The 25,550-nt window shown below is 42.4% G+C and overlaps 1 protein-coding gene across 5 annotated transcripts in view; it reads right to left on the bottom strand.

The window, feature by feature from the left end:
* The window catches only part of ATP8A1 (ATPase phospholipid transporting 8A1), a 151,009-nt gene that overhangs the window by 56,573 nt on the left and 68,886 nt on the right, over positions 1-25,550 (bottom strand). For 4 of the 5 annotated variants that reach the window (XM_069977578.1, XM_069977577.1, XM_069977580.1 and 1 more), the window contains 8 exons: positions 23,402-23,529; positions 19,528-19,605; positions 19,352-19,440; positions 17,506-17,550; positions 11,580-11,652; positions 6,815-6,920; positions 1,628-1,710; positions 267-316 (listed from right to left, as the gene is read on the bottom strand). In XM_069977578.1, coding sequence (XP_069833679.1) covers positions 267-316; positions 1,628-1,710; positions 6,815-6,920; positions 11,580-11,652; positions 17,506-17,550; positions 19,352-19,440; positions 19,528-19,605; positions 23,402-23,529 — 652 coding nt within the window. The remainder of the gene's footprint in view (positions 1-266; positions 317-1,627; positions 1,711-6,814; positions 6,921-11,579; positions 11,653-17,505; positions 17,551-19,351; positions 19,441-19,527; positions 19,606-23,401; positions 23,530-25,550) is intronic. The other variant, XM_069977579.1, reaches the window with a different exon arrangement.

Here is a 25,550-nt window from a genome sequence, read left to right on the forward strand (position 1 = left end):
GCATCCATAGTTCAGTCTATCATAGTTTACGGTACAGAAATACAGATGCAGTACTGATGACATACTGATACCTTTTGATTTGTTATATGTCCGCATTTAGGTTCCAGATTATGGACATATATATATATCAATGCACTTGTCTGAAACAGGTCTTGATCAGGTCAGGATATTATACAGTTCTATGGAAGAAGGGCACTATGTAGTATATACACACACACATATACACAATACCTAATACCTTAAGAGGAAAAACAAAAATAGTTTACCTTGTAAATTCCAGCACATTCAGCAACTCAAACCTTTCCTCCTGGCCAAGCTGCAAAAGATTGCAAATAGAGTTATTGCTAGAATATTAAAGATGCATGAAAATGTTGTGTTTCTATTGACACCCACCTAACAGACATGTCTTTTACTTATTAAAAGCTGTTGACATCCAAACACAAGATATGCTAGGAGGAATGGCTTATGTAAAGGTTACCATACACTATGATAGAGGTCGTCTAAATGCTTGTTTGGTGGAAAGCTAATCTTTCCTACCCCCCTTGGGTTGGCACAGCGTGCATGTATTTTTGAGAGGGGGGTACTTACAGACACTACTGCCTGTTACACTCCTACATTTCTTTCATTACATCACTTCTAAAAAACATTAACACTGTAATGGTATTATACAGTAAAGGGGAACATGGTCACTTAGAATCTGTAACATTGGCTCTATCTTCCCAGGGGGCAAGTTTCCTAGATTCACCAATGTTGAGAAACACATAATAGTGTCTCTGCGGTGATCTAGTTGATCATTCTTTTGAATGCACTACTAGGCTTTGCTCCCACTAGCCAGAATCCTACTTCACACTGTTGAGGGGCAAATACCCCGATTGATACCTTGCTTGGTTATTTGAAGTCATACTTGACTGTGGCTTGTTGGAGGGATGTTTCCTTGACTGGAGACTCCCATTGCCTTGGTTGTTCTTTCCCAGTAGAAGGTCTGGCTATCTTACTGATGTTGAGAAACGTGGGATGGTGTATCCACTGCATTTTTGCATATAAGTGCACCTAAACTTTCTACAAACTTCTGACTAGTCTTGGGGACACATTTGAAGTTTTGATCGGTTGGGGTCTGGGTGCAGAGACCCCACCGATAACTGCACTGCAATGCATGAGTGACAATTGTCTATACAGAAGAATGGTAACAAAATAGCGAATTATAGAGAAGTTTAAGTGGCATTACAAAATATTGAAGTCCAGTCTCATTTAACACAGCACTATTAGTCTACTTAGCTTATAATATACATTAGCTAAGAACTGTCCTCCCATATCAAAGTCTATGGTTGCAGGTTGGAGCAATATTTCTTATACATACACAGCCTACATGAATAGGCTTTGCAGGCTGACCATAAAGCATGTAACCTGTCTCTATATAGAGATGTATGCACAAGTGAAGTGAAGCACAAAATATATTCTCCACTTGTAGAAATGTTTATCCCAGTAAAGACCTTGATCCACCCGCTTTAGGGATTAAATACAGTGAAAAATGATATGCTTCTTTATCCAATATGATCACAATGGGATTTAAGAGATTGAATAGATGGATGGATGTATAAATACAACAAGTAAATGATTGATAACTTACTGATTCTATTATTACAGAATTGGGGGTCCTTCCCGTGAACACAAACCGCAGTTGCCTTGCCGCTCTTACTAGAGCTCCCTCATCTACAAAATGAAATAGATTACTGATAAGTTTGTTCAACCAATTTTATAAATCACAAACATGATCAACCACAAAATTCCACCAAAGAATACATAAATATACTTCTATGGCTCCAACATATTCTGTAGCTCTCTACAGACTGTCATCACTCACCTGGGTCCATCTATAATCCATATAAAAGGGGTATTAAAGTGACAGAAATTATATTTTACCCCCCCCCCCAAAAAAAAAAAAATAAATAAATACATTTAAAAAAAATATATATATATAACATACTGCCTTCTGATGAATGCAGCTACAGAAACAGGAGCTAACAGGCACATAGGGAGTGTGAGCAGTAGTCAACAGTAAAGTGATATATTCTGCAACAGTTTTGGGTGGGTAACAAGCGGGAGTGCTGTGGGAGGGGAGTATGCATGGTGGGAGGGCTGTGATGAGCTGAGGGAAAGCAATGCATTCTGGGAATTGTAACAGATCCACCAGGAAGCACAGTGATTATTTGATAAAGAGACCCAAAAACACACAAAACAAATTGATTTTAAGAGGATTCAGAACTGGGGCAGACAAGTAAGCAATGTCATACGCTATGTAAGTATTTGTCTTTGGTCAGACTACTAACCACTGAGCCACCGTCCTGTACATCATCACTTCCCACAGTACCGTCTGCCTTATGGTTAGGATCATTCAACTTTAAATGAGATTTTATCCTTATTCAACCCTTTTCAGAATCATTCTTAGTCTTACTTTTGTGCCATTTGATGTTATGACAATGTAGCACCCCCATGAGAAATAATCCTTCCGAGTGATACTCCACCACTTCAAGGAGGCACACAGTATAAAGCATGTAGTGTAGCTTTCTGGAGCTTAGATGCCGGGTGCTTCATGAATAATCCATCAATGTCATGTTGTTCCTTTCTACAGCAGCCTCCGTAACTACACCTTATGTAATGAAGTTCAGGCTTAAGTGTTCAATGTGAATTTTCAAAGAGAAAATGTAAATGTTCAAAGAGAGTTTAATAAAACCCAGCATTAACGAAATGATCCAATTTAACTACACAGCTTTTTCTATGCCTTCTGTCTAAGTTAAAAGAAAATGGAACCTGAGCTACTCTATTAAAGGCTATTTCAGGTATATTGAGGTGATACTGTAGAGTAATAACACTGCAGGCTGTCAGGCTTTGTTTTCCTGCCTGTCCCATAGACTGAGCTGTGACCCGACCCTTTGCCCAGTATATCAAGCACCTGTCCCATAGACTAAGCTGTCTTACAAAAGTATATCTAGTACCTGTCCCATAGACTAAGCTGTCTTTCAACAGTATATCTAGTACCTGTCCCATAGACTAAGCTGTCTTACAACAGTATATCTAGTACCAATCCCATAGACTAAGCTGTCTTACAACAGTATATCTAGTACCTGTCCCATAGACTAAGCTGTCTTACAACAGTATATCTAGTACCTGTCCCATAGACTAAGCTGTCTTACAACAGTATATCTAGTACCAATCCCATAGACTAAGCTGTCTTACAACAGTATATCTAGTACCTGTCCCATAGACTAAGCTGTCTTACAACAGTATATCTAGTACCTGTCCCATAGACTAAGCTGTCTTACAACAGTATATCTAGTACCAATCCCATAGACTAAGCTGTCTTACAACAGTATATCTAGTACCTGTCCCATAGACTAAGCTGTCTTACAACAGTATATCTAGTACCTGTCCCATAGACTAAGCTGTCTTACAACAGTATATCTAGTACCTGTCCCATAGACTAAGCTGTCTTACAACAGTATATCTAGTACCTGTCCCATAGACTAAGCTGTCTTACAACAGTATATCTAGTGCCTGTTCCATAGACTAAACTGTGACCCAAACTACCACACTATATCTAGATGCAGAGGAATAGGGGTGTCTATCACAGGAGTTTAGTGGATTTCACATTTGAAAAAAACACTTTTGTGAAAACACATCAAAAGTTTTAATCAGTCGGGGTCTGGGTGCTGTGACTCCCACCAATCACTAAAGCGAAATAGCAACTAATTAATTAATCTTCATCATGTTTAAATAACCAGTTCTGATTATGTGTATGCAGTATTTGCCAGAAACCCTAGTGACCTAGCATGGTGCGTCCGAGGTACTTACCTTGAAGTGTGGTGTTATGAACACACACATTGTTTTGGTATTACTGTAATTTAAGTTATTATTTTTGAATAATATTCTAACATTTCTCTGTTTCTTTTTTACCTAGATTGGAGTATCAAGCACTTCTAGTGTGAGTTGACATCCGACAGCTGACAGCGTGAATCCCTCAAGAATTCTTTTTTCTTTTTTGTATTTTATAATCGTTTTGGATTAACTGACTGTCTACAAGTTATTAACGGGGAGTGTATACTATTGACATGTACGTGTTTGTATCTACAATCTTTTTTCTTAACACACTTAAAGGATGCGGTTATAGGGTAGCAGGGAAGTATGTATGGTGTGAGCCCCCACTGGGTTGTCTGGAACACTACTCGGAGCAGATTTCCCCTGCGCTGAGAGGTGATACCGGACATCGGCAGTAGTCTGATAGTTATTGTCCGGCGACTGCGAGTCCAGTGGTAATTGGTGTGCTTGTAAACTGAATCATGTTGGTGCCCTGCATTACCTACTTTACGCTCCTGATTTTCTTCATTGTATTCACAGTATATACATTATTATGCCTTATACACTAGATTACGTTCTTAACACGTCATAGTCATGTGATGTTGTATACACTCCCCTCTCTCTCTCTATTGGCTCCTAGCGCAGGCCTAGCGCATGCGCACAACATACTGACACGCACGCAGTTGCGTTTGAAGATGGCTGTGCGCTTCATCTTACAAGGGATAAACACATGGAGCGTTCTCCAGACGGTCAGTTTATCTGTTGAGTTTTTTTCTATTTTTCTGTAAACAAGCTTGCTCACAGCAGAGGGTTTGGATCGCTGTGTTGGCCTCCGCTGTCTACTCACAGTTGGTTGTTGATTACTTAATTGACTCAAATGTTTCTTCATTCCATTTTAAACTCACATTTGTTATACACTGAGTTTGTAATTTGACATATAATAGATGACAATGATATATTAACGCAGGATGCGCTTATATACACGATATGTATAATTTTGCACTATTTTTGCACTTTATTATCACTAATTGTTTACTGGCTTGCTGTGTATAAAATCCCCCCACAGAGGGGTGTGTGTTCACTGCTTGAGAAAGGCTCATATTGCTTGAGCTGAAACGTTGCATTTCCTTACATGGGTGAATAAAACCACTTTTTTCTATTGCAATTGAGGCGTGCTGCGGTATTTTTGAATTTATAAAGCGAAAGAGGAAGAGAACTCCGCTAAGTGCTTTCTCTTCCCACCAGGTTCTCGCAGCAGGAGAATAGATCTATAAACTGACTTCAGCACTTCCAGCATTTGGTCTTTTTTTGCTGTTGAAGACCAAATGGCCCTAGTTAGAGATGAGCGAACCTGGAGCATGCTCGAGTCGATCCGAACCCGAACTTTTGGCATTTGATTAGCAGTGGTTGCTGAACTTGGATAAAGCCCTAAGGCTATGTGGAAAACATAGATATAGTCATTGGCTGTATCCATGTTTTCCAGACAACCTTAGAGCTTTATCCAAGTTCAGCAGCCCCAGCTAATCAAATACTGAACGTTCGGGTTCAGATCGATATGAACCCGGTTTGCTCATCTCTAGGCCTAGTGATGGAGCCTTGACTGCAGTTTTCCAGTAAGCGAGACACCTAGTGGACGAATTTATAGCACTGCATTTCATATAAAAAGCAGGCAAAAAAAAAAAATTGCAAAGAGTATATCACCTCCCATGCTGATTTAACATTATTTATTGGTGAGGAGGGTACCGATGTTAAACAGTAGTTAAACATCACTAATATATTCATAAGACCGACATACTAAAGGCACTATGGACCTTTTTTTTTTTTTTTTTTTCAATAGGCATTTACAGTATACTATCCAAACAAGTGTGGCAGTGCCTGGTACCACACCTAAAAGTCCCTGTACACATATTTAAAAAGTCAGCTGAAGCAGCAAATTTCAGCAGAACTAGCCAACTGTCTAATGTATATTGTGGCTGCTAACAGGTGAGGTGGGGAGAGAAGAGACAGTCAGATTAGACTATAACTATCTGATCAATTTGTTTTCGGGGAGGCAGGCCCCCACCAGAGGAGCCTGGAATCGGCTTACTCCTCCTCTCTCCATTTGAAACACAAGGATGCTTTGCAGAATGATACTCAGCAAAGAACATGGTGGATCACAGGTAAAAAAAAAGTAAAAAAATAAATAAATAAAAAAGGCCTCTACAAGATGGTAGTCCTAGACTGAGATTGGGGAGCTGAAGAGATTGTCACCAGGACAAGTCCTTTAAATAAGAGTTTTCAACTATCCCCACCCTTATTGGCAGTCAAGCTAATGTCCTGCTTAGGCCAGTCCTCATAGGGCCCTATTCCACCAGACGATTATCGTTCAGATTATCGTTAAATCGTTAGAGTCTAAACGATAATCATTCGGTTGAAATGCAGTTAACGATTAACGACCGAACGAGAAATCGTTGATCGCTTTATAAGACCTGGACCTATTTTTATCGTTGCTCGTTCGCAAAACGTTCGCATTGAATAAGACATTGTTCGGTCGTTCGCAATAGATACGAACGCAATAGCGAATAAATAGCGAAGAAAAAACTATTGCAATTACGATCATAAGTAACGATAATCGTTCCATGGAAATGAGTGAACGTTTTCATGTCTTTCGCAATAGTGGACGTTTGAGATCGTTAACGATTATGCAAACGATAATCGTCTGGTGGAATAGGGCCCATAGGCTTTTAACAATGATGCTGCTTTAATCAAGTTCATGTGAGCACTAAGTGCGGTTCCTCACATTTGCGTTAAAAGCTGATAATCCTGTTTGCTCAAGGTGAGAATTTGTCTCCATTATCGCAGTGTATTATGTATTCCATAACATTGAGAACATGACAAGGTCGCAACTTTATATGCATCATACTGAAAGGAAGAAAACTGCTTACTTAAGACAACAGCTACCAAGTTTGTTCTTTTTCCTTACCGGGAGATGATGCCTGATAAATTATTTGGTCTCCGTCACGCTCTGGAACGGCGGTATGACAGATTGCCATCATTGTGAGAAACTCGCATATGACAGGGGCAGTGGGCTGAAAAACAGATGTGACAAGAAAATTTAAGAAAAATCACCTCACAGTTACTCATACACTATAAACCTTATTCTTCATCATATAGAGAACACTGGTTAACTAAAGGATATGGCTTTCCTCATCCAAGATTACAATGTCATTGTAATAAAAACATATCAGTTTTCTGTGTGTAAGGAACACAGCAAGTGGCCTCATAATAGCAATATAAAGATTATTTTACTTAAAGTGACTCTGTACCCACAATCTGACCCCCCAAACTGCTTGTACCTTCGGATAGCTGCTTTTAATCCAAGATCTGTCCTGGGGTTCGTTCGGCAGTTGATGCAGTTATTGTCCTAAAAAATTTATTTTAAAAATGCAGCCCTGTGCCCTACGGGAGTATCTGTGCCCTAACTTTGCACCACTCCTCCGTCCCTCCTCCCCACTCTCTTCATCATTAGGAATGCCACTGGAACATTTACTTCTGTTTGAACATTGCACAGGTCCTTAAAGGGGTAGTCCACCAAAAAAAATTTTCTTTCACATCAACTGCTACCATGAAGTGCCAGAGATTTGTAATTTACTTCTATTAAAAAATCTCAAGCCTTCCAGTACTTATCAGCTGCTGTATGCCCAACAGGAAGTTGTATTATTTCCAGTCTGGAGAGCAGGAGAGGTTTTCTATGGGGATTTGCTCCTGCTTTGGACAGTTCCTGACATGGACAGAGGAGGCAACAGAGAGCACGGGGTCAGACAGGAAAGAAAACATTAGCTGCTGTGTGTCCAGCAGGAAGTGGTAAGTACTGGAAGACTTAAGATTTTTTAATAGAAGTGAATTACAAATCTCTGGCACTTTATGGCACCAGTTGATTTGAAAGAAATTTTTTTTGGGTGGACTACCCCTTTAACGATCCAGCCCATGTGCTCTGGTAACACAGGTGGGGAATAGGAGGCAATCTGCCTGGAGCATTCCTAATGATGAGGAGGGCGGGGAGGAGGGACGGAGCAAAGTTAGGGCACAGATACTCCCGTAGGGCATGGAGCTGCAATTTTAAGGGTACAAACACACACACCGTATACGCTGCGTATTTACTGCTGCGATACGCAGCAGATTAGATCTAAATAACTGAACACAGTATCATATCTGCTGCATATCTGCTGCATATCTGCTGCGTGTGTTTGTACCCTAAGGGTACAAACACACACACACACACCGTATACGCAGCAGATATGCAGCAAATACGCAACAGATCTGCAGCAGATTTGATGGTGGAGATTTGATGCTGTGTTCAGTTATTTAGATCTAATCTGCTGCGTATTTGTTGCGTATTTGCTGCGTATCGCAGCAGTAAATACGCTGCGTATACGGTGTGTGTTTATACCCTTAGGGTATAAACCCACACACCGTATATGCAGCGTATTTACTGCTGCGATACGCAGCAAACTCGCAGCAGATTAGATCTAAATAACTGAACACAGCATCAAATCTGTACCAACAAATCTGCTGCGTATTTGTTGCATATCTGCTGCGTATACGGTGTGTGGGTTTATACCCTGAAAGTAAATTTTTATGACAATAACTGCATCACCTGCCAAACGGACCGCAGGACAGATCTTGAATTAAAAGCAGCTATCCGAAGGTACAATTGGTTTGGGGGGTCAGATTGTGGGTACAGAGTCGCTTTAATGGGTTACAGCCCATTATTTAGCCAAATGCCATCCAAAGCGTTTGCAGGAGACAAAAACCCAAGAAATCACACCAGAGGCAAGCTTTCCCATTTGTAAAAGGATTATACATGAACTGCCCAATGCTGCTGACCTTAAAGGGGTTGTCCAGCAAAAAATCTTTTTTATTAAGCTGCTGTATGTCCTGTCTTACACAGCGCTCTCTGCTGACATCTCTGGGAACTGTCCAGAGGAGCGGCAAATTCCCATAGAAAACCTTTCCTGCTCTGGACAGTTCCACACAGTTTAAAGCAGAGAGAGCTGTGTCAGACTGAAAAGAAAACATTTCCTGCAGGACATACAGCAGCTGATAAATATGGGAAGACTTGAAATTTTTAAATAGAAGTGAACTACAAATCTATATAACTTTCTGAAACCAGATTTGAAAGAAAAAGATTTTCGCAGCATAACCTTTTTAATTCCTGTCCCGACTGGGCTCTACTGTCTTCTATCCTTTTAATACCTATTCTAGTGACTGACAACACTCTAGCCTCATGACCTAAAATTCTGTCTGCTATATTTTATAACAATCCACATAGCTTGTCACTGGTCACATATAGCATGGTTTACCAGCAACATTAAGCTGGTAGCTTTACCTGCATGCAGCTGCCACCACGTGCGGCTTTACCACTAAGGTAGCTATACACACAGATGCATGCTCAATTGGATGACAGCTCTCTCTCCTGATCCCTCTATGCACATTAACTTTGAGCTCAGCTGAGTGCCTATGTGTTTTTTACAAAGGTAGGAAGGGTAACCTGCTGCCAGGTGTGGCATAACACTCCGGAATTAGGCATTTAAAAACTAACATGCCAAATTCTTCCCACCAGACAGGGGAGAGTTAGAAGGTCGTTATATAAATTACACAGAAACAGGTGGATTTAGTCAATTATTTTCCAAAGAAGCCCTTAAATGGGCACGGTCTTTAAGAAAAAAAAAAAAAAAAAAGCACTTTAGACATGTCAAAAGTTTCAACTGGTCCAGGTCTCGGCAGTCAGAAGAGGTTTGCATCAATCCAGATTGCTCCATTATAAGACAATGTGGCTGCCTGGATTATTGACAATGAGAAAGTAAAACACCTCCTGGCAGGTAGGGGTCTCAGCAGCAGGACCTGCAGACTGCAGCTGTCACTTGATCAGGCTTGGTACTTGCTGTACAGAAGATGTTAAATTGCCATGAAAAACTTTTTCCCAGTATTGAAGCACATTACAAAGTTACATAACTGTGTAATGTGCTTCAATCACCTATCTGCCTCCCTTCCCTGTCTTTTCCCCCCCCTCCACCCCCCACCAGGAAGTGTCCTAACTCACACAGAACTAAAGACTGCCGTCACCGTAATGTGCTTCAATTACTGGCAAAAAGTTTTTCATGGCACTTGTCCTTTAATCCTAATTCTTTACTATATCTCTATAGCTGACGTTTTCTATACATCGGGGGTCTATGCCATGTTTTGTAATTACAGGACCATTTTAGAAACAAAAATGTACATACAGCATGCTAGGTTTGTAATTAACTTAAATAAATATCACAAAATAATTAGTGGCCATGGTATATACATACATCCCTAGGCTAGTCTGGGTGACTAGGGCAGGATTTATGGCTGCAATGTAACTGCAGTTACTAAGTCCAGTTTATGAGTGTAACAGGGCATGTTTCCGCATTACACCCATGATAAACATGGCTTATTGCAGTTATATTAGAGTAAATATAATATATATAACCTTTTGCACAGGACTATTGAGCCTTCACGTGTTCATGAGACTTTCTATGAGACCACTATCATAAAGCCTGTTTTACTGTTATTGATTCTACTACACCTCCTCCCACACCACCACACCAGTTACAGCTTTAGCAGTATCATTACTGGTTAACATATAGATGAAATGATTCTTGTAATAACAATGTATTCCTCAGCCAGTCATGACCGTCCCCAGATACACAGGGGCTGGCGCATAGACCTATTTTATACCAATTAATTATAACGTTCTCTGACAGCAGCATGCGCCAGGTCCCTCTGTGCCCAATTTAATTTGTACATCTACACAATGCTCAAATGTAGTCTTAGTCCAGACCTGCATAAAGCGGCCATAGCCCCAAATGATACAAGATAACATGTTACTTTGCTGTGTTATTAGCTGTAGTTACAAGGGCTGGATCTGGTATATCTGCGGACGGAAGGGCCATCCGAATCTGTGGCTCTTGTGGTCCAGGTAACACTGTCTTTGGCTCTTAAAGATTATTTGCATGTAAATAAAAATGGCTATATCTTGGTTCCAAAAAATAAAAGGTATGCCATGAATACTGGCTACGTGATCTATCTGCACGTGAGCTTATTTTAGTAAGCAAATCTATGCTGACAGGTTGTCTTTAAGTGCCATACTAACTTACCATTACCCCAATGCCATGCCAACCTTTGTAATGATTTTTATTGTGCCACTGGAATAATAAAACAAAAAACAAAAGCCCAGATTTATCACAGGGTAAATAGTATAAACTGGCCACAGCAACCAATTACAGATGCTCTTTTATTTTACCAGAGCTGGAAGCTGAGTTGTGATTGGTTGCTGTGGGCAGTTTACGCCAGTGTATATTTTACACCCTTTGATTAATCTCCCCCAATAATTGTAAAGCTGCACAATCCCTTAAGAATGCATGTTCATAAAGGGTTATACTAGTAGGTGCTCAATGCTTTCAGTAGGTAACTAGCTAACCTGAGGCTGGCGTGCTGTATGTTGCTACTACTCCTTTAGATTGGTTGAGTAGATAGTTCAGGGTGAGGAAACTGTCTCCCTCTCCATCCTACCTACTACAAGACCAATTTAGTAGGTAGGAAGGAGAAGCAGCCATTTTATCAGTGTATGAATCCTTAAAAACGACTAGTGAAAAAGTAATGGAAGTGAGTGCTGTATAAGCCACAATAGATTTTTAAACTAATTAATGGCCAATAACACTTACATGATTGTTCTCAAGGTTTTCTAACAAAGTTGAGTCTTGAAATCCTTGGCCATCACTACTTGGTGGTTCGTGCCTGAAAAGAAAAGTAGAAAAAATATCAAATTTATAAAACATGTTTAAATTTCATGGTATGAATTGGCTCCATCTATCCACTCCTACCCCCATTATCCATTGCATTGTTTACATTTCATGGTATGATATCTGGCTCTACTCTTCTCAGCACTGACTTTTATTGCTCTCTTTTCTAAGCAGTGAACCCAAACTGTTTGTTTACAATCTTCTCTCTATCAGTTACCCCTGCCCTCTTCCATCTCTTCCCCACCCACTCCATGTTTCACACCTGGCAGTACTTCTTAGCTAGTTAACTAACTATATAGTGAACTGCTCTGGTCATTCCTGATCATTTTAAGTGCTGATCAGTTAAAGTGTCCAGATTAATTAAAACCAGAATTGGAACTGAAGGGAACTGCATTCCATATACTCTTCTGCTCTCCAAAAATGTTCAATTTTGCTATCACTTTTGCTTCCCTAATACTCAAACTCTGCAAATCAAGCAATAGTCTTTCTCTCTCCTTCCCTTCTACCTGCTGATCTCCCTCCCTCTCTATCTCTATCTCTGATCCTGCTTACATCTCTCCTAACCCTGGTCCTCCAACCTTTACTAACAGCTTCTTGTTATCAGCCTCCTACAGAAACCATTTTGACCTGATTAAGATTCCCTGCATGCCAGATCCCATCACCATTAACTGTGCTCTATGGAATTCTAGATCTGTCTGCAACAAACTCACTGAAACTCACGACTTATTCCTCAATAAATCGCTCAACCTGCTGCCTCTCACGGAAACATGGCTTCAAGAGTCAGACACAGCCTCACCTGCTGCTCTGACCCATGGAGGCCTTCAATTTTCCCATACTCCTAGACCTGATAACAGGCATGGTGGAGGAGTGGGTGTACTTCTCTCCCAGGACTGCACTTACCAGGTCATTTCCCCTGTACCCTCTCTCTCATTCTCCTCTTTTGAGGTGCACACCATTAGACTCTTCCGGCCCTTTTCCCTGAGAGTGGCAGTCATCTATCGCTTTCTTGATCACTTTTCTACCTGGCTTCCTTACTTTCTATCTTCTGACATTCCTACCCTCATCATGGGCGACTTTAATATCCCTATTGACAAACCACTTACCCCATCGGCCTCTCAGTTTCTTTCTCTAACCTCCTCCCTTGGCCTCTCTCAGCATTCTGACTCTCCAACCCACAAGGGTGGGAATACCCTGGACCTTGTCTTCTCCAGACTTTGCCCAGTTTCTCACCTTAATAACACTCCCACTGAGCTCTCGGACCACAATCTTCTCTCCTTTTCAAGCACTAATACTCATTCTCCTCCTGACACCCCAACCTTGGTCATGTACAGAAACTTATGTGCCATCAACACCCAACAACTTACAGACTCTGTACACTCATCACTGCCTCCTATCTCTTTGCTCTCCTGTCCCAATCTGGCTGCCAAATGCTATCACGACACCCTCAAAACAACCCTTGACAAAATGGCACCCCTCACACCTCAATCAGCCAAACGCAGACGCCCACAACCCTGGCGCACACCTTCAACTCGTTTTCTTCGGCGGTGTTCTAGGTGTGCTGAACGTTCGTGGAGGAAGTCTAAAACTGATGCAAACCTCCTACATTATAAATTTGTGCTTAGAAGCTACTACTCCGCTCTTCGTTCTGCTAAACAATCTTATTTTACCTCTCTCATTTCTTCTCTATCCCAAAACGTCTCTTTGATACCCTCAACTCCCTCCTCAAATCCAAACTTCAGACACCGCTAACTAACCTCTGCGCTGAAGACCTAGCATCCTACTTCAAGGAAAAGATAGATCCTATCCATCAGGAGATCACCTCCCAGTCCCCAAGTAGTGTTGATCCTCTTCCCTCGTTTCCTCCTCTTCCCTCGCAGTATTTGAACCTTTAACAGAGGAGGAAGTCTCCAGACTCCTAGCCTCCTCTCGCCCCACCACCTGCCCTAGTGACCCTATTCCCTCACACCTTGTCCAGTCTCTCTCTCCTGCTGTCACTACTTACCTTACTAAAATGTACAACCTCTCCCTCTCCTCTGGTGTATTCCCCTCAGCTTTCAAACACTCTATCATCACTCCATTACTGAAAAAACCCTCCCTAGACCCCTCCTGTACAGCCAATTATCGACCTCTCTCTAATCTTCCTTTTATCTCCAAACTATTGGAATGCCTGGTCTATTCCCGCCTAACCCGCTACCTCTCTGACAACTCTCTCCTTGACCCCCTTCAGTCTGGTTTCCGTCCTCACCACTCTACAGAAACTGCCCTTACTAAAGTCTCTAATGATCTCCTCTCCTCCAAATCTAAAGGTGACCATTCCCTGCTCATTCTCCTGGACCTATCTGCAGCTTTTGACACTGTAGACCACCAGCTGCTTCCTCTCCACGCTCCGCTCTATCGGCCTCAAGGACTCTGCTCTTTCCTGGTTTTCCTCCTATCTCTCTGAGCGCTCCTTTAGCGTATCATTTGCTGGTTCCTCCTCATCTTCTCTCCCCCTTACAGTCGGGGTTCCTCAGGGATCAGTCCTGGGCCCTCTCCTTTTCTCCATTTACACTTTACCCATCGGACAAATCATCAGCAAGTTTGGTTTTCAGTACCATGTCTATGCTGATGATACCCAGCTGTATACCTCCTCCCGTGATATCACCCCCGCTCTTCTACAGCTCTTCAACACCAGTAACTGTCTGTCTGCCATCTCTAACGTTATGTCCTCCCTATTCCTAAAACTAAACCTTGCTAAGACTGAGCTGCTTGTATTCCCTCCCTCTGCTTAACACCCCCCACCTGACATCTCCATCTCTGTCTGTGGTGCGACCATAACCCCTACACAACAAGCCCGCTGCCTTGGGGTTATGTTTGACTCGGATCTCTCCTTCACTCCTCATAATTAATCTCTTTCACGTTCCTGTAATCTGCATCTAAAAAACATCTCTAAAATCCGTCCCTTTCTTACTGTTGAATCTGCTAAAACTCTTATTGTCGCTCTTATTCATTTCCGTCTTGACTACTGCAATTCCTTACTAATCGTCCTTCCTTCCTCTAAACTCTCCTCTCTCCAGTCCATTCTCAATGCAGCGGCCAGGCTCATCTCCCTGCCCAGCCGCTATACAGATGCCTTCCCCCTGTGCCAGTCATTACATTGGCTCCCTATTAAACACAGGATTCAATATAAACTCCTCCTGCTCACCCACAAGACTCTCCACAGTGCTGCACCTCCCTACATCTCCTTCCTCATCTCTGTCCACCGCCCTACCCGTACCTTACGCTCCTCTAACAACTTAAGACTAACAACCACCAAGCCGCACCTCTCACTCCCGTCTCCAGGACTTCACCAGAGCCTTAAAACACATCTGTTCAAACAGGCTTACCAGGTTCCCTAAATTAGCCCCCCCCTCCCCCAAATACATACGCCAGGCATTCAAGCACTTAGACCTGTAGCTGGCAGGCATTGGTTGGTGACTGGTTTTCCCATCTTTAACTGGCACTGCCTTATTTATAAAGATGGCCGGACCATGCTAAAAAGGAAGGACTTTGCCCCTCTGCCATTTTGTCTCGCACCCCCTCCTAATAGTCTGTAAGCTCATGCATGTGAGCAGGGCCCTCACTCCTCATGTATGGATAATTATATGTAGATCTCTGTAAGGTCTGATTTTAGTCTATGTATGTACCCCCAGAATTGTAAAGTGCTGCGGAATCTGTTGGCGCTATATAAATAAAAAAAAAATTTAATTATTATTATTAATATTATACTAATTCAGGGGAAAAAATGCACCAGTCATGGCTCGATAAAGAATTTTCTAGGTGGAATCAGTGCTTGCTATTTACAACTCTTACATGTTTCCTTTGGTTTTACCCATCTCCCCCAGTATATAGAATGTGGACTGTAAAAACAAGCTCTTTGGGTAAACAATTGCTATTACACAATCCAACACACACATGCAGGCATGCACATACTGATCTCATTGGATACAGGTATTAAAAGTAAAACTGTCTGTAGTATACCAAGGGGCCAACATAGCCTTACATTGGGGGAAATTACTATTACTATTATATTATAAAGACAACCTGTCCATATGCTACTTTAGGGCATACAAATCATCAATGGTCATAGTTCCATCTCCTGGAACCTCTTCTATGACCCAAATTGTCTATTACATGGATGTTCGTTCATCCTAATTGCCACTATAATACTACAATTCAATTGTTTGTTGAGGATGTTGGTAGTTGAACCCCCTGATCGCTGTGCAGCTCTCATAGGAAAAGGGGTAACTAAGGTTGCATAAACAATTGTGCAGCTGTAATGTATATTGTCTATCTAGTTTCTATGGACATAGAAGGTAGTCATGTACCACAAGGCAGTGAGCTCTAACCCTTGTCTCAGTAGCCATTGAAGAGTTATAGCTTCCAGCACGCCCTGACAGTCTACTGAAGTGTTAAAGGGATTCTGATTATTCACCCATTATACATTCTGTATTCTGTCTCTGCTGTGTACATGAGCCAGGAAGCGTGTCAGGGATTTTGAGGCTTGATAATGAATAAACTTTGATTGTCCCAACAGAAGGGAATTTTATTATTATCTAGAAGTAAGAATACACCCAAAGGGGCTGTAGTCTGCCGCACTGTACTACTCTTTACCGTATTATTTTTGACAGAAGCATTAGGGACCCTATTATAAAGCAATGTTGTTTGTCAAGATTTGTTGGATAAATACATCTGTCGTACCACCAGTATGAACAGAAGTCATGATACTGATGTGAGCCTAAGAGGTATTCTGCTTAATTTAAATATTATGTTCTCCCCAAGGGCAGAGACATAGTAAAACGTCTTACTCTTACCATTGCGCGCTCCGTCATCTTCGGGTCCCATCTCCACTTCTGAGATGGACTCATCTCAGCACTGAAAGCCTGCTCAGCCAATCACTATCTGCAGCTCTGAACAGTCTCTCAGTAATTGGCTGTGCGAGCTGTCACTGCTGAGATGACAGAAGTGGAGGTGGGAGTGTTCATCTGGGACACAAACAGAATGCAGGAGGACATCGGGGGAGTGCAGAAAGGTAAGAAATAGGCTGTTTTTAAAGTTCTCCCCAAGGGCAGCAACAGTTTAAGAGTTTAGTTTGAGAGGAATACCCATTTAGGCTGCGTTCACACTTACAGCAGATCTGATGGTGCAGATTTGAAGTTGCAGATTCAAAGCAAATCTGCAGCTTCAAACCTGCGCCATCAAATCTGCTGTAGATCCTGTACGTGTGAACGCACCTGCAAACTATATTTGATCAGACCAAGTCAGTTTTTCTTCTATTAATATTATTGAAAAAAATAATTCTTGCAACTGAAAAGTACTGCAATGTTACTATCCCAATAGCATGTAATGTATTCTACAATGTTGCTATCACCAATAGCATGTAATGTATTCTACAATGTTGCTATCATCAATAGAATGTAATGTATTCTACATATGCATATAACTGCTGAGACTCCAGAGAGTAGCTGCAGTCGGCTTAGGGAAAATTATAGCCTGAAGAAGCCACATGGGACAGATGTTACAGAATCTATTTCACCGTATCTGTAATTTGCACTGCAAGGAGATCTTGTTTTTAAGAAACATATTCAGGACATTAATTTTTCAGAATGTGATTATAGCAGTTTTACTATCTAGGTGGACTAATGTATCTACAGGCATAAAATTCAATTTCTCTCTATTATCTACAGATATTATAGCACTTTAGCATCACAACTGGCAGCAAAGAACTTAATTCCTTATTTACCAACTAATAAAATTCTAATTCAGCATGCTTAAGAGGAGAACAAGCACAATGCACTGCATGCAAGAGGGGGCAACCTGCTCTACTTACCAGTCATCGTCACTATACCTATTGTCCTCTGGGTCTGAACAGTGACTGCACAGGGAGGAAAGAAGTAAAGCAGAGTTCTGACTGTGCAGCATTACATAGAGAAAGCAACAGTCTATGTATCGTCTATATGTATAGTCTATATCAATCACACACACATTTACACTATTCCACTGCTCAACATGCTGCTTTCTGTTCACCTTAACTAGAGAGAATCATAAAAACACAACAAACAGATAAGTCACAGGAGAGGACTCATGTTCATATATCAAATGAAAACAAATGAATTACTATATTATTTATCAGAAAAATGCCAGAAAAAGTACTTTCAGGCATATCCTAAGGTTTTATTCCTCCCTTTTTTTTTAGGATTGTGCCATTTTGTTTCTCTGTCCCTTATGGTGCCTTTACACAGAGAGATTTATCTGACAAATTTTCTAAGCCAAAGCCAGAAACAGACTATAAACTGCGAACAGATCATAAAAGGAAAGACTGAGATTTCTCCTCTTTTCAAATCCATTCCTAGCTTTGGCTACAAAAATCTGTCAGATGAATCTGTGAAGGCACCAACAGAGGCAAAATCAAACAAAGTTCTAAACTTCAATTTACTACCACAGTCTGTGCACCTCCTTCACACAGCTGGCTGTGCTGCTGCTTCTGTATACTGTACATCTGACAGCACTCTACTACTGTGTTAGGCATCCACACTCCGCTACTGTGAGAGGAGGGAAAGAGCAAAGGCTGCCATACACAGACAGAAGTATGCATAGATAGAAATACACTGTGCTCAAGCAGAGAGTGGAGGCATACTAGAGGAGGCAAAGTGACATGTATCATCAGATGCTCCTCCATAGGAAGGAAAGTATGGACAGATGAGCTGTCCGGCAGCATACAGCAACAGCCACCAATATGGGACAGACCTGCATCATTAGAAAGATTGGGGCCGTAGACAAGGCCCCTGTATTAGTAAATGATCTGTTATATACACTGCACTGCTTTGAAAAAGTAATGTTAAAGGTGGCCATTATTCTACTGAATGTATCATATGACCGACTCCTGATAGCGCTCACTGACTTACAACAGGGTCTGCCGGGATACAGTGAAGCGTACTTTATAGTGACAGAAAATAGTGCTGTATGTAGAACTTTTTTTTAGCATCTAATATGGTGGAATCCATTATAGACGCAGATTGTAACATAGCCTTAAGGATACCAGCAGGGAGAGAGAGCATCTGCAGTCTTCAAGGGGAGACATCTCAGAGGCAAAAGCAGGTGAAGATTTGTTGCGCAGAGCCTTTACTAAGAGGTGAGCGCCTCTTGGTAAATTTGGCTGGGAAAACTGTGCAGGGCTTTATTCAAGACTAATGTACACATTGGTCTTGTACTTTAGGGTATCCTACAGCTTTTCTAAACCACAGCATGCAGTGTAAGGCTGGGTTCACACACAGTATATTTCAGTCAGTATTGTGGTCCTCATAGCAACCAAAACCAGGAGTGGATTGAAAGCACAGAAAGGCTATGATCACACAATGGTGAAATTGAGTGGATGGCCGCCATATAACGGTAAATAACTGTCATTATTTCAATATAACAGCCGTTGTTTTAAGATAACAGCAAATATTTGCCATTAAATGAGGGCCATCCACTAAATTACAACATTGTGTGAACAGATCCTTTCTGTGCTTTCAACCCACTCCTGGTTTTGGTTGCTATGAGGACCTGACATGAGGACCAAATACTGCCTGAAATATACTGTGTGTGAACCCAGCCTAAAGAAAGAGGTGTTACACCAATTGCATCAGAACAAACCTGACATTACATTAACAATATTTTAACAAACTACAGCTTACCCATAGGCATTTCCTGCGATGCTACATTTCTTAAACTGCATGACATTGCAGGTCAGAGTTCCGGTCTTGTCAGAAAATATGTATTTTACCTACAAAAAATTTAAAAAAATATTTGAACCAAAAAGTAAACATCTGTGGGGAAAACAACAAGCATCTTTGCTTTTGTTTCAACCCACCTGTCCTAATTCCTCATTGAGGTTTGATGTTCTGGCCATGGCTGACGTATCTGTTGGTTCATAGTGCATGTCCATATCCTAAAGGGAAGAACAGGAACATAGACAACATTAACATTTCAAACACATTCAGAGAACATTGTGCTTTTAATGGACATGCAATGAGAGGAGGTTAGGGAAACATTGGCTTCTTTAATGCTCTGTGTGTCATGCAGCTATTACAAGGAAGAAATTGGAAACCAGAAATACTAATTCAACCTAGGATGATAGCAGAGAACAGTGTCAATCCCATACAGAAATCTTCTCCCCATGCTGCTTATAGCACATAGCACCACCATGGATGTACTGATGACTTTAACCTGCCCCTCGTTATGCTAAAGTAATGTCACCAATTAACTTATCCAAGCCCGTCTGTAAGTAAAGGAAATTTTCTAGTTTAATGACAATCAGGATTAAGTGGAGGCGTCTATATTCAACCTTCCTCAAGCATTTATAGGATAGACAATAATGAGAACCTTAGGATAAGCTAAAGGCAGCCATCAGAACTGCTGACAGCCCTATACAGAGGCTGGGAGAGGAGTACAATAATACCTGCTATCTAATGTTGTGTAGCGTTTAAGTTCCCAGCTGACACTAAGGGTTCTATCAGACAAAGTGATATATAAAGATTAATGATCGCAATCGAGAGCTACCTGAAATCGATCACCATATTACATAGAATGATAGTCGTTATTTTCATCTCTATCTTTCTCCTGATTGGACCCTTGAGCTGTCAATCATAGATGTGAGAAAGGGACAGAGAAATTCAGTACAGGGGGTTCTATGTATCTAACCAGAAGAGCAACTTGCAAGACTGAGACACCAGGTATTGTTACACTCCACTCTCTGACCTCTGCATTGGTATTAGGGCTGGGCGATATTGGCCTAAATCAATATCGCGGTTTATCGCATATGTAGCTGCGGTAACGATAATTGGATGATAACTATGACACGCCCCCTTTGTAAGCCACACCCCTTTTACAAGCCACACCAACTCGGCCGTGCCAAACTGGGGATAGTTTGTTTCAATAAAGTTAAAAAAAGTACAGTAACTCAATGAGCAGCAACCCAAGGCTAGGTACACACTACAGGACATGTATATACAGGTATACAGCTATGTGCACACTACAGGACGTGTATATACAGGTATACAGCTATGTGCACACTACAGGACGTGTATATACAGGTATATAGCTATGTACTATAGGTACCCAGAGTATATATGATGGGTATATAGTATATACAGGTGACAGTACAGGGACGTACATTATAGGGGGCTGTAGATGGCACTGCACTGACACGCTGTAAAGATATCGATCTATCGTTCGTGACAGACGCACATCCAAGGCTGAAGTAGAGGGTGCTGAACACAGAAAGGCCTTTGGCAGGGGATCCCAAAATACAAAGCAGCAAGAGTCCGCAGCACACCAGCATATAGTGAAGAGATAAGCATGCTTGAAAATGATTCTGGAGTGAATTGAAACGTCGTATCCTGCACCTTATTTGATGGAATGAACCACTCTTCACTACATGCTGGTGTGCTGCGGACTCTTGCTGCTTTATCTATATCTATCTATCTCCTATCTATCTATCTCCTATCTCTCTATCTATCTCCTATCTCTCTATCTATCTATCTCCTATCTATCTATCTCCTATCTCTCTATCTATCTATCTCCTATCTCTCTATCTATCTATCTCTCTATCTCTCTATCTCCTATATCTATCTATCTCCTATATCTATCTATCTCCTATATCTATCTATCTATCTATCTATCTATCTATCTATCTCCTATATCTATCTATCTCCTATATCTATCTATCTCCTATATCTATCTATCTCCTATATCTATCTATCTATCTATCTCCTATATCTATCTATCTATCTATCTCCTATATCTATCTATCTATCTATCTCCTATATCTATCTATCTATCTATCTCTCTATCTATCTATCTCCTATATATCTATCTATCTATCTATCTATCTCCTATATCTATCTATCCCCTATCTATCTCTTCCCTATATCTCTTCCCTATCTATCTCTTCCCTATCTATCTATCTCCTCTACGGGGAGGTGGGCAGGGGTGTACGGGGGGGGCGGGCAGGGGTGTTTGGGTACACAGGGGGGCCGGCAGGGGTGGATGGGTACACAGGGGAGCGGGCAGGGGTGGATGGGTACACAGGGGAGCGGGCAGGGGTGGATGGGTACACAGGGGAGCGGGCAGGGGTGTATGGGTACACAGGGGGGCGGGCAGGGGTGGCTGGGTACACAGGGGAGCGGGCAGGGGTGGCTGGGTACACAGGGGGGCGGGCAGGGGTGGCTGGGTACACAGGGGGGCAGGCAGGGGTGGCTGGGCACACAGGGGGGCGGGCAGGGGTGGCTGGGCACACAGTGGGGCGGGCAGGGGTGGATGGGTACACAGGGGGGCAGGCAGGGGTGGATGGGTACACAGGGGGGCGGGCAGGGGTGGCTGGGTACACAGGGGGGCGGGCAGGGGTGGCTGGGTACACAGGGGGGCGGGCAGGGGTGGCTGGGTACACAGGGGGGCGGGCAGGGGTGGCTGGGTACACAGGGGGGCGGGCAGGGGTGGCTGGGTACACAGGGGGGCGGGCAGGGGTGGATGGGTACACAGGGAGCTGCATGCATATGCTCCTCCACCTTGAGATCTGATCGGCGTCCCTGCACACACATGACATTAATGTGCAGCGCTCGCCGGGAGGAGGGGGGGGACCAGCACCAGTCCTGTCCGAGCGCCCTTCTCCTCCGGCCGGCGAGCGCTGCACATGTTAATGTCCTGTGTGTGCAGGGACGCCGGACAGGACAGGATCACTCAGGAACATTCTCCCCTGGACCCTGCTGCTCCTCCACTTCCCGCGCGCACACCGGCGTCCCTGCACACACAGGACATTAACGTGCAGCGCTCGCCGGCCGGAGGAGAAGGGCGCTCGGACAGGACTGGTGCCGCTCCCCCAACTCCCCCTCCCGGCGAGCGCTGCACGTTAATGTCCTGTGTGTGCAGGGACGCCGGATGGGACAGGGGGAGGGCGGGCGCTCAGACTGGACGGGTGTCGGGGGCGGGCATTCTCACCTGGGCCCTGCTGCTCCTCCACCTCCCGCTCTGATTCCGGCGTCCCTGCACATAACGTGCAGCGCTCACGCCGGGCCGCGACTGCGTGCAGAAGCTCTCTGGGAAACACAAAATTACCGCAGATACCGTCCTGGCTAAGTTGAGGTCGGTTAACCGACGCCAGTGACGGTATCGGTATTTTTGCGGTATACCGCCCAGCCCTAATTGGTATGCCCACAGTTTTGATGGCTCATGGATTTGGGGATAAAAATGCTTTCCTGACTGGTAATCAGAATAAATCCCTGGATGATGATCCCTCCTCCAGACACTAACTATAATGTGATAGCACTGCACTCAGCCCCTTCTGAACTCTTGTAGTGGATTCACCAAGACCATTTCCTCTGGCTGGGAGTTATATAGTGTCACTGCTTTTACAGTGAAGAATCCCCTCCTATATGGGTGTCAAAACTTTACATTCTTGGGTATAAATATATCAGGAGGCAAAACAGAGATCTCTTCTAGGATCTATTTACACATAGTTATTGGGCCACCCCACTGCCATCTTTCTTCTAGATTAAACCCAAAGGTTGATAATCATTATTACTATGGCCACCTGTCTTTGAAACTGCTTGAGCTCCTCTATGTCTTTCTTGTACACTGGTATCTATTACTGTACACTATATTTTAGTGCATGTCCTTCGTGATTCGCCCCCGGAAGACATTTGCCTTAGCGGCAGCTGTACATCTTCCACTGCTGCTGAATGACTTACCCAGTTAATGAAGTATGCTTGTATAAATTTCACCACTTCCAAAGTCACCAGCAAACTGATGGGTATGAGATTGTTGAAGAGAATGATAAATGTTAAAAAATTCAGTCCAAAGTTGTTAGCTCCTCCATCTGTTCAGTGATCACAGATAAAGAAATATGTTACAATTGCTTCCAGACAAGTGCCTTGCTTTTCATACAAAACAATCTGCCAAACAGTCCACAGATGTGATGTTAACTCTTCTTGGATCCCTCATACAGAACACACTTGGCGTTCTCGACAAATCGACATTAAGCTTTCTCAGCCAACTGTATCGCTGTGCAGAATCTGTTCTCTCTACCAAATAAGAAACGTTACAGCCGGTCTAAATCTGGTTTTGACCTGATGTGGCTTCCAGTTTTTACAGGTAGGCTTTAAGATGTGAATCTTGCATCAAAAAAGCTTGATGTATGGACAGATAAAGCATCCTACAATTTTGGGCAAGTATTACTAACATTTTTTTAAAGTTTTGACATGACAAAGACATGTCAAATATCTTGATCAATCAGTGACTGGGTGCTGAGCCTATGGCTGTTTCCATGTTCAATTGGTAGAAGAAGAGTAGAGAGGTGTCTGCTTCCGTGCTCCTCTCTGCCGGCTCTGTGTCTATGTGAGACTATCCTATAGACTTACATTATGGAGTCATCTTGGTCATATGATACCAAGAATATGCTAAGAGCAGACTTCTCCAAAACTGATTTGTTGCTATGGCACATAATTTTTTGGGGGGTGTGATGGTGCCCATTTAAGAAAACATACACCTTGAGGCTGGGTTCACACTACGTATATTTCAGGCAGTATTTGGTCCTCAAGTCAGGTCCTCATAGCAACCAAAACCAGGAGTGGATTGAAAACACAGAAAGGCTCTGTTCACACAATGTTGAAATTGAGTGGATGGCCGTCATATAACGGTAAATAACTGCCATTATTTCAATATAACAGCCGTTGTTTTAAAATAACAGCAAAAATTTGCCATTAAATGACGGCCATCCACTCAATTACAACATTATGTGAACATAGCCTTTCTGTGTTTTCAATCCACTCCTGGTTTTGGTTGCTATACAGCCTCACAAATACAGCCTCAAATATACATAGTGTGAACCTAGCCTTAATACTGAGATGGCAAAATAGAAAGACAACATAGTACAAATACAGTGATGATAGAGACTATACTGGGACAATAGCTGTATTTTTAGCCAATGAATGAAGCAGAGGCACAACCTTATTTTCAATGTTTTACCTACATTGTCCCTGTTGTTGAGGGATCTTACAAACTTCCTATATGCTCAAGTCCTAGGCAGTGTGAACTCGCACAAGAATGCTTCACTGCATACATGTGCATACTAATAACAATCCCATAATAATTTGATGAGAATGCTTAATGTAGTTGACCTATCCTTGCACAGACTACAAGTAAGCAGGAGATTATTTCAGAGTGGAGAGAAGGTGTAGCCTATGCAGGTCACAATTAGGTCTGCTACATATTGTGGAGTAGTAAGCACAGCAGTCCAATGAGCTGGAGCCCAATATCAGGCTGCAGTGCTATCAAGTGGGTTGAAAAGTGTAACTAAGAGATAAGCGAACCCGAACATGCGTCATTTCATTACCAGGTGTATGGATGCAGCTCTAGGGAGTCCTGGAAAACATGGATGTTACATGGATGTTACAGCTATAGGCTGGGTTCACACACAGTATATTTGAGGCTGTATATTTGAGGCTGTATAGCAACCAAAACCAGGAGTGGATTGAAAACACAGAAAGGATCTTTCCACACAATGTTGAAATTGAGTGGATGGCCGCCATATAACAGTAAATAACGCCCATTATTTCAATACAACAGCCGTTGTTTTAAGATAACAGCAAATATTTGCCATTAAATGACGGCCATCCACTCAATTTCAACATTGTGTGAACAGATCCTTTCTATGTTCTTAATCCACTCCTGGTTTTGGTTGCTATGAGGACCTGACATGAGGACCAAATACTGCCTGAAATATACTGTGTGTGAACCCAGCCATAGGCTGTATCCATGTTTACCAAACAGTCTTAGGGCTGCATCCAACGTGTTTGAGGTTCGCTCATGTCTAGTAACTATGCCTATTACAGCTCTTTA

Source organism: Dendropsophus ebraccatus, chromosome 7, assembly GCF_027789765.1.
Source record: "Dendropsophus ebraccatus isolate aDenEbr1 chromosome 7, aDenEbr1.pat, whole genome shotgun sequence".
Taxonomy (NCBI): Eukaryota; Metazoa; Chordata; class Amphibia; order Anura; family Hylidae; genus Dendropsophus; species Dendropsophus ebraccatus.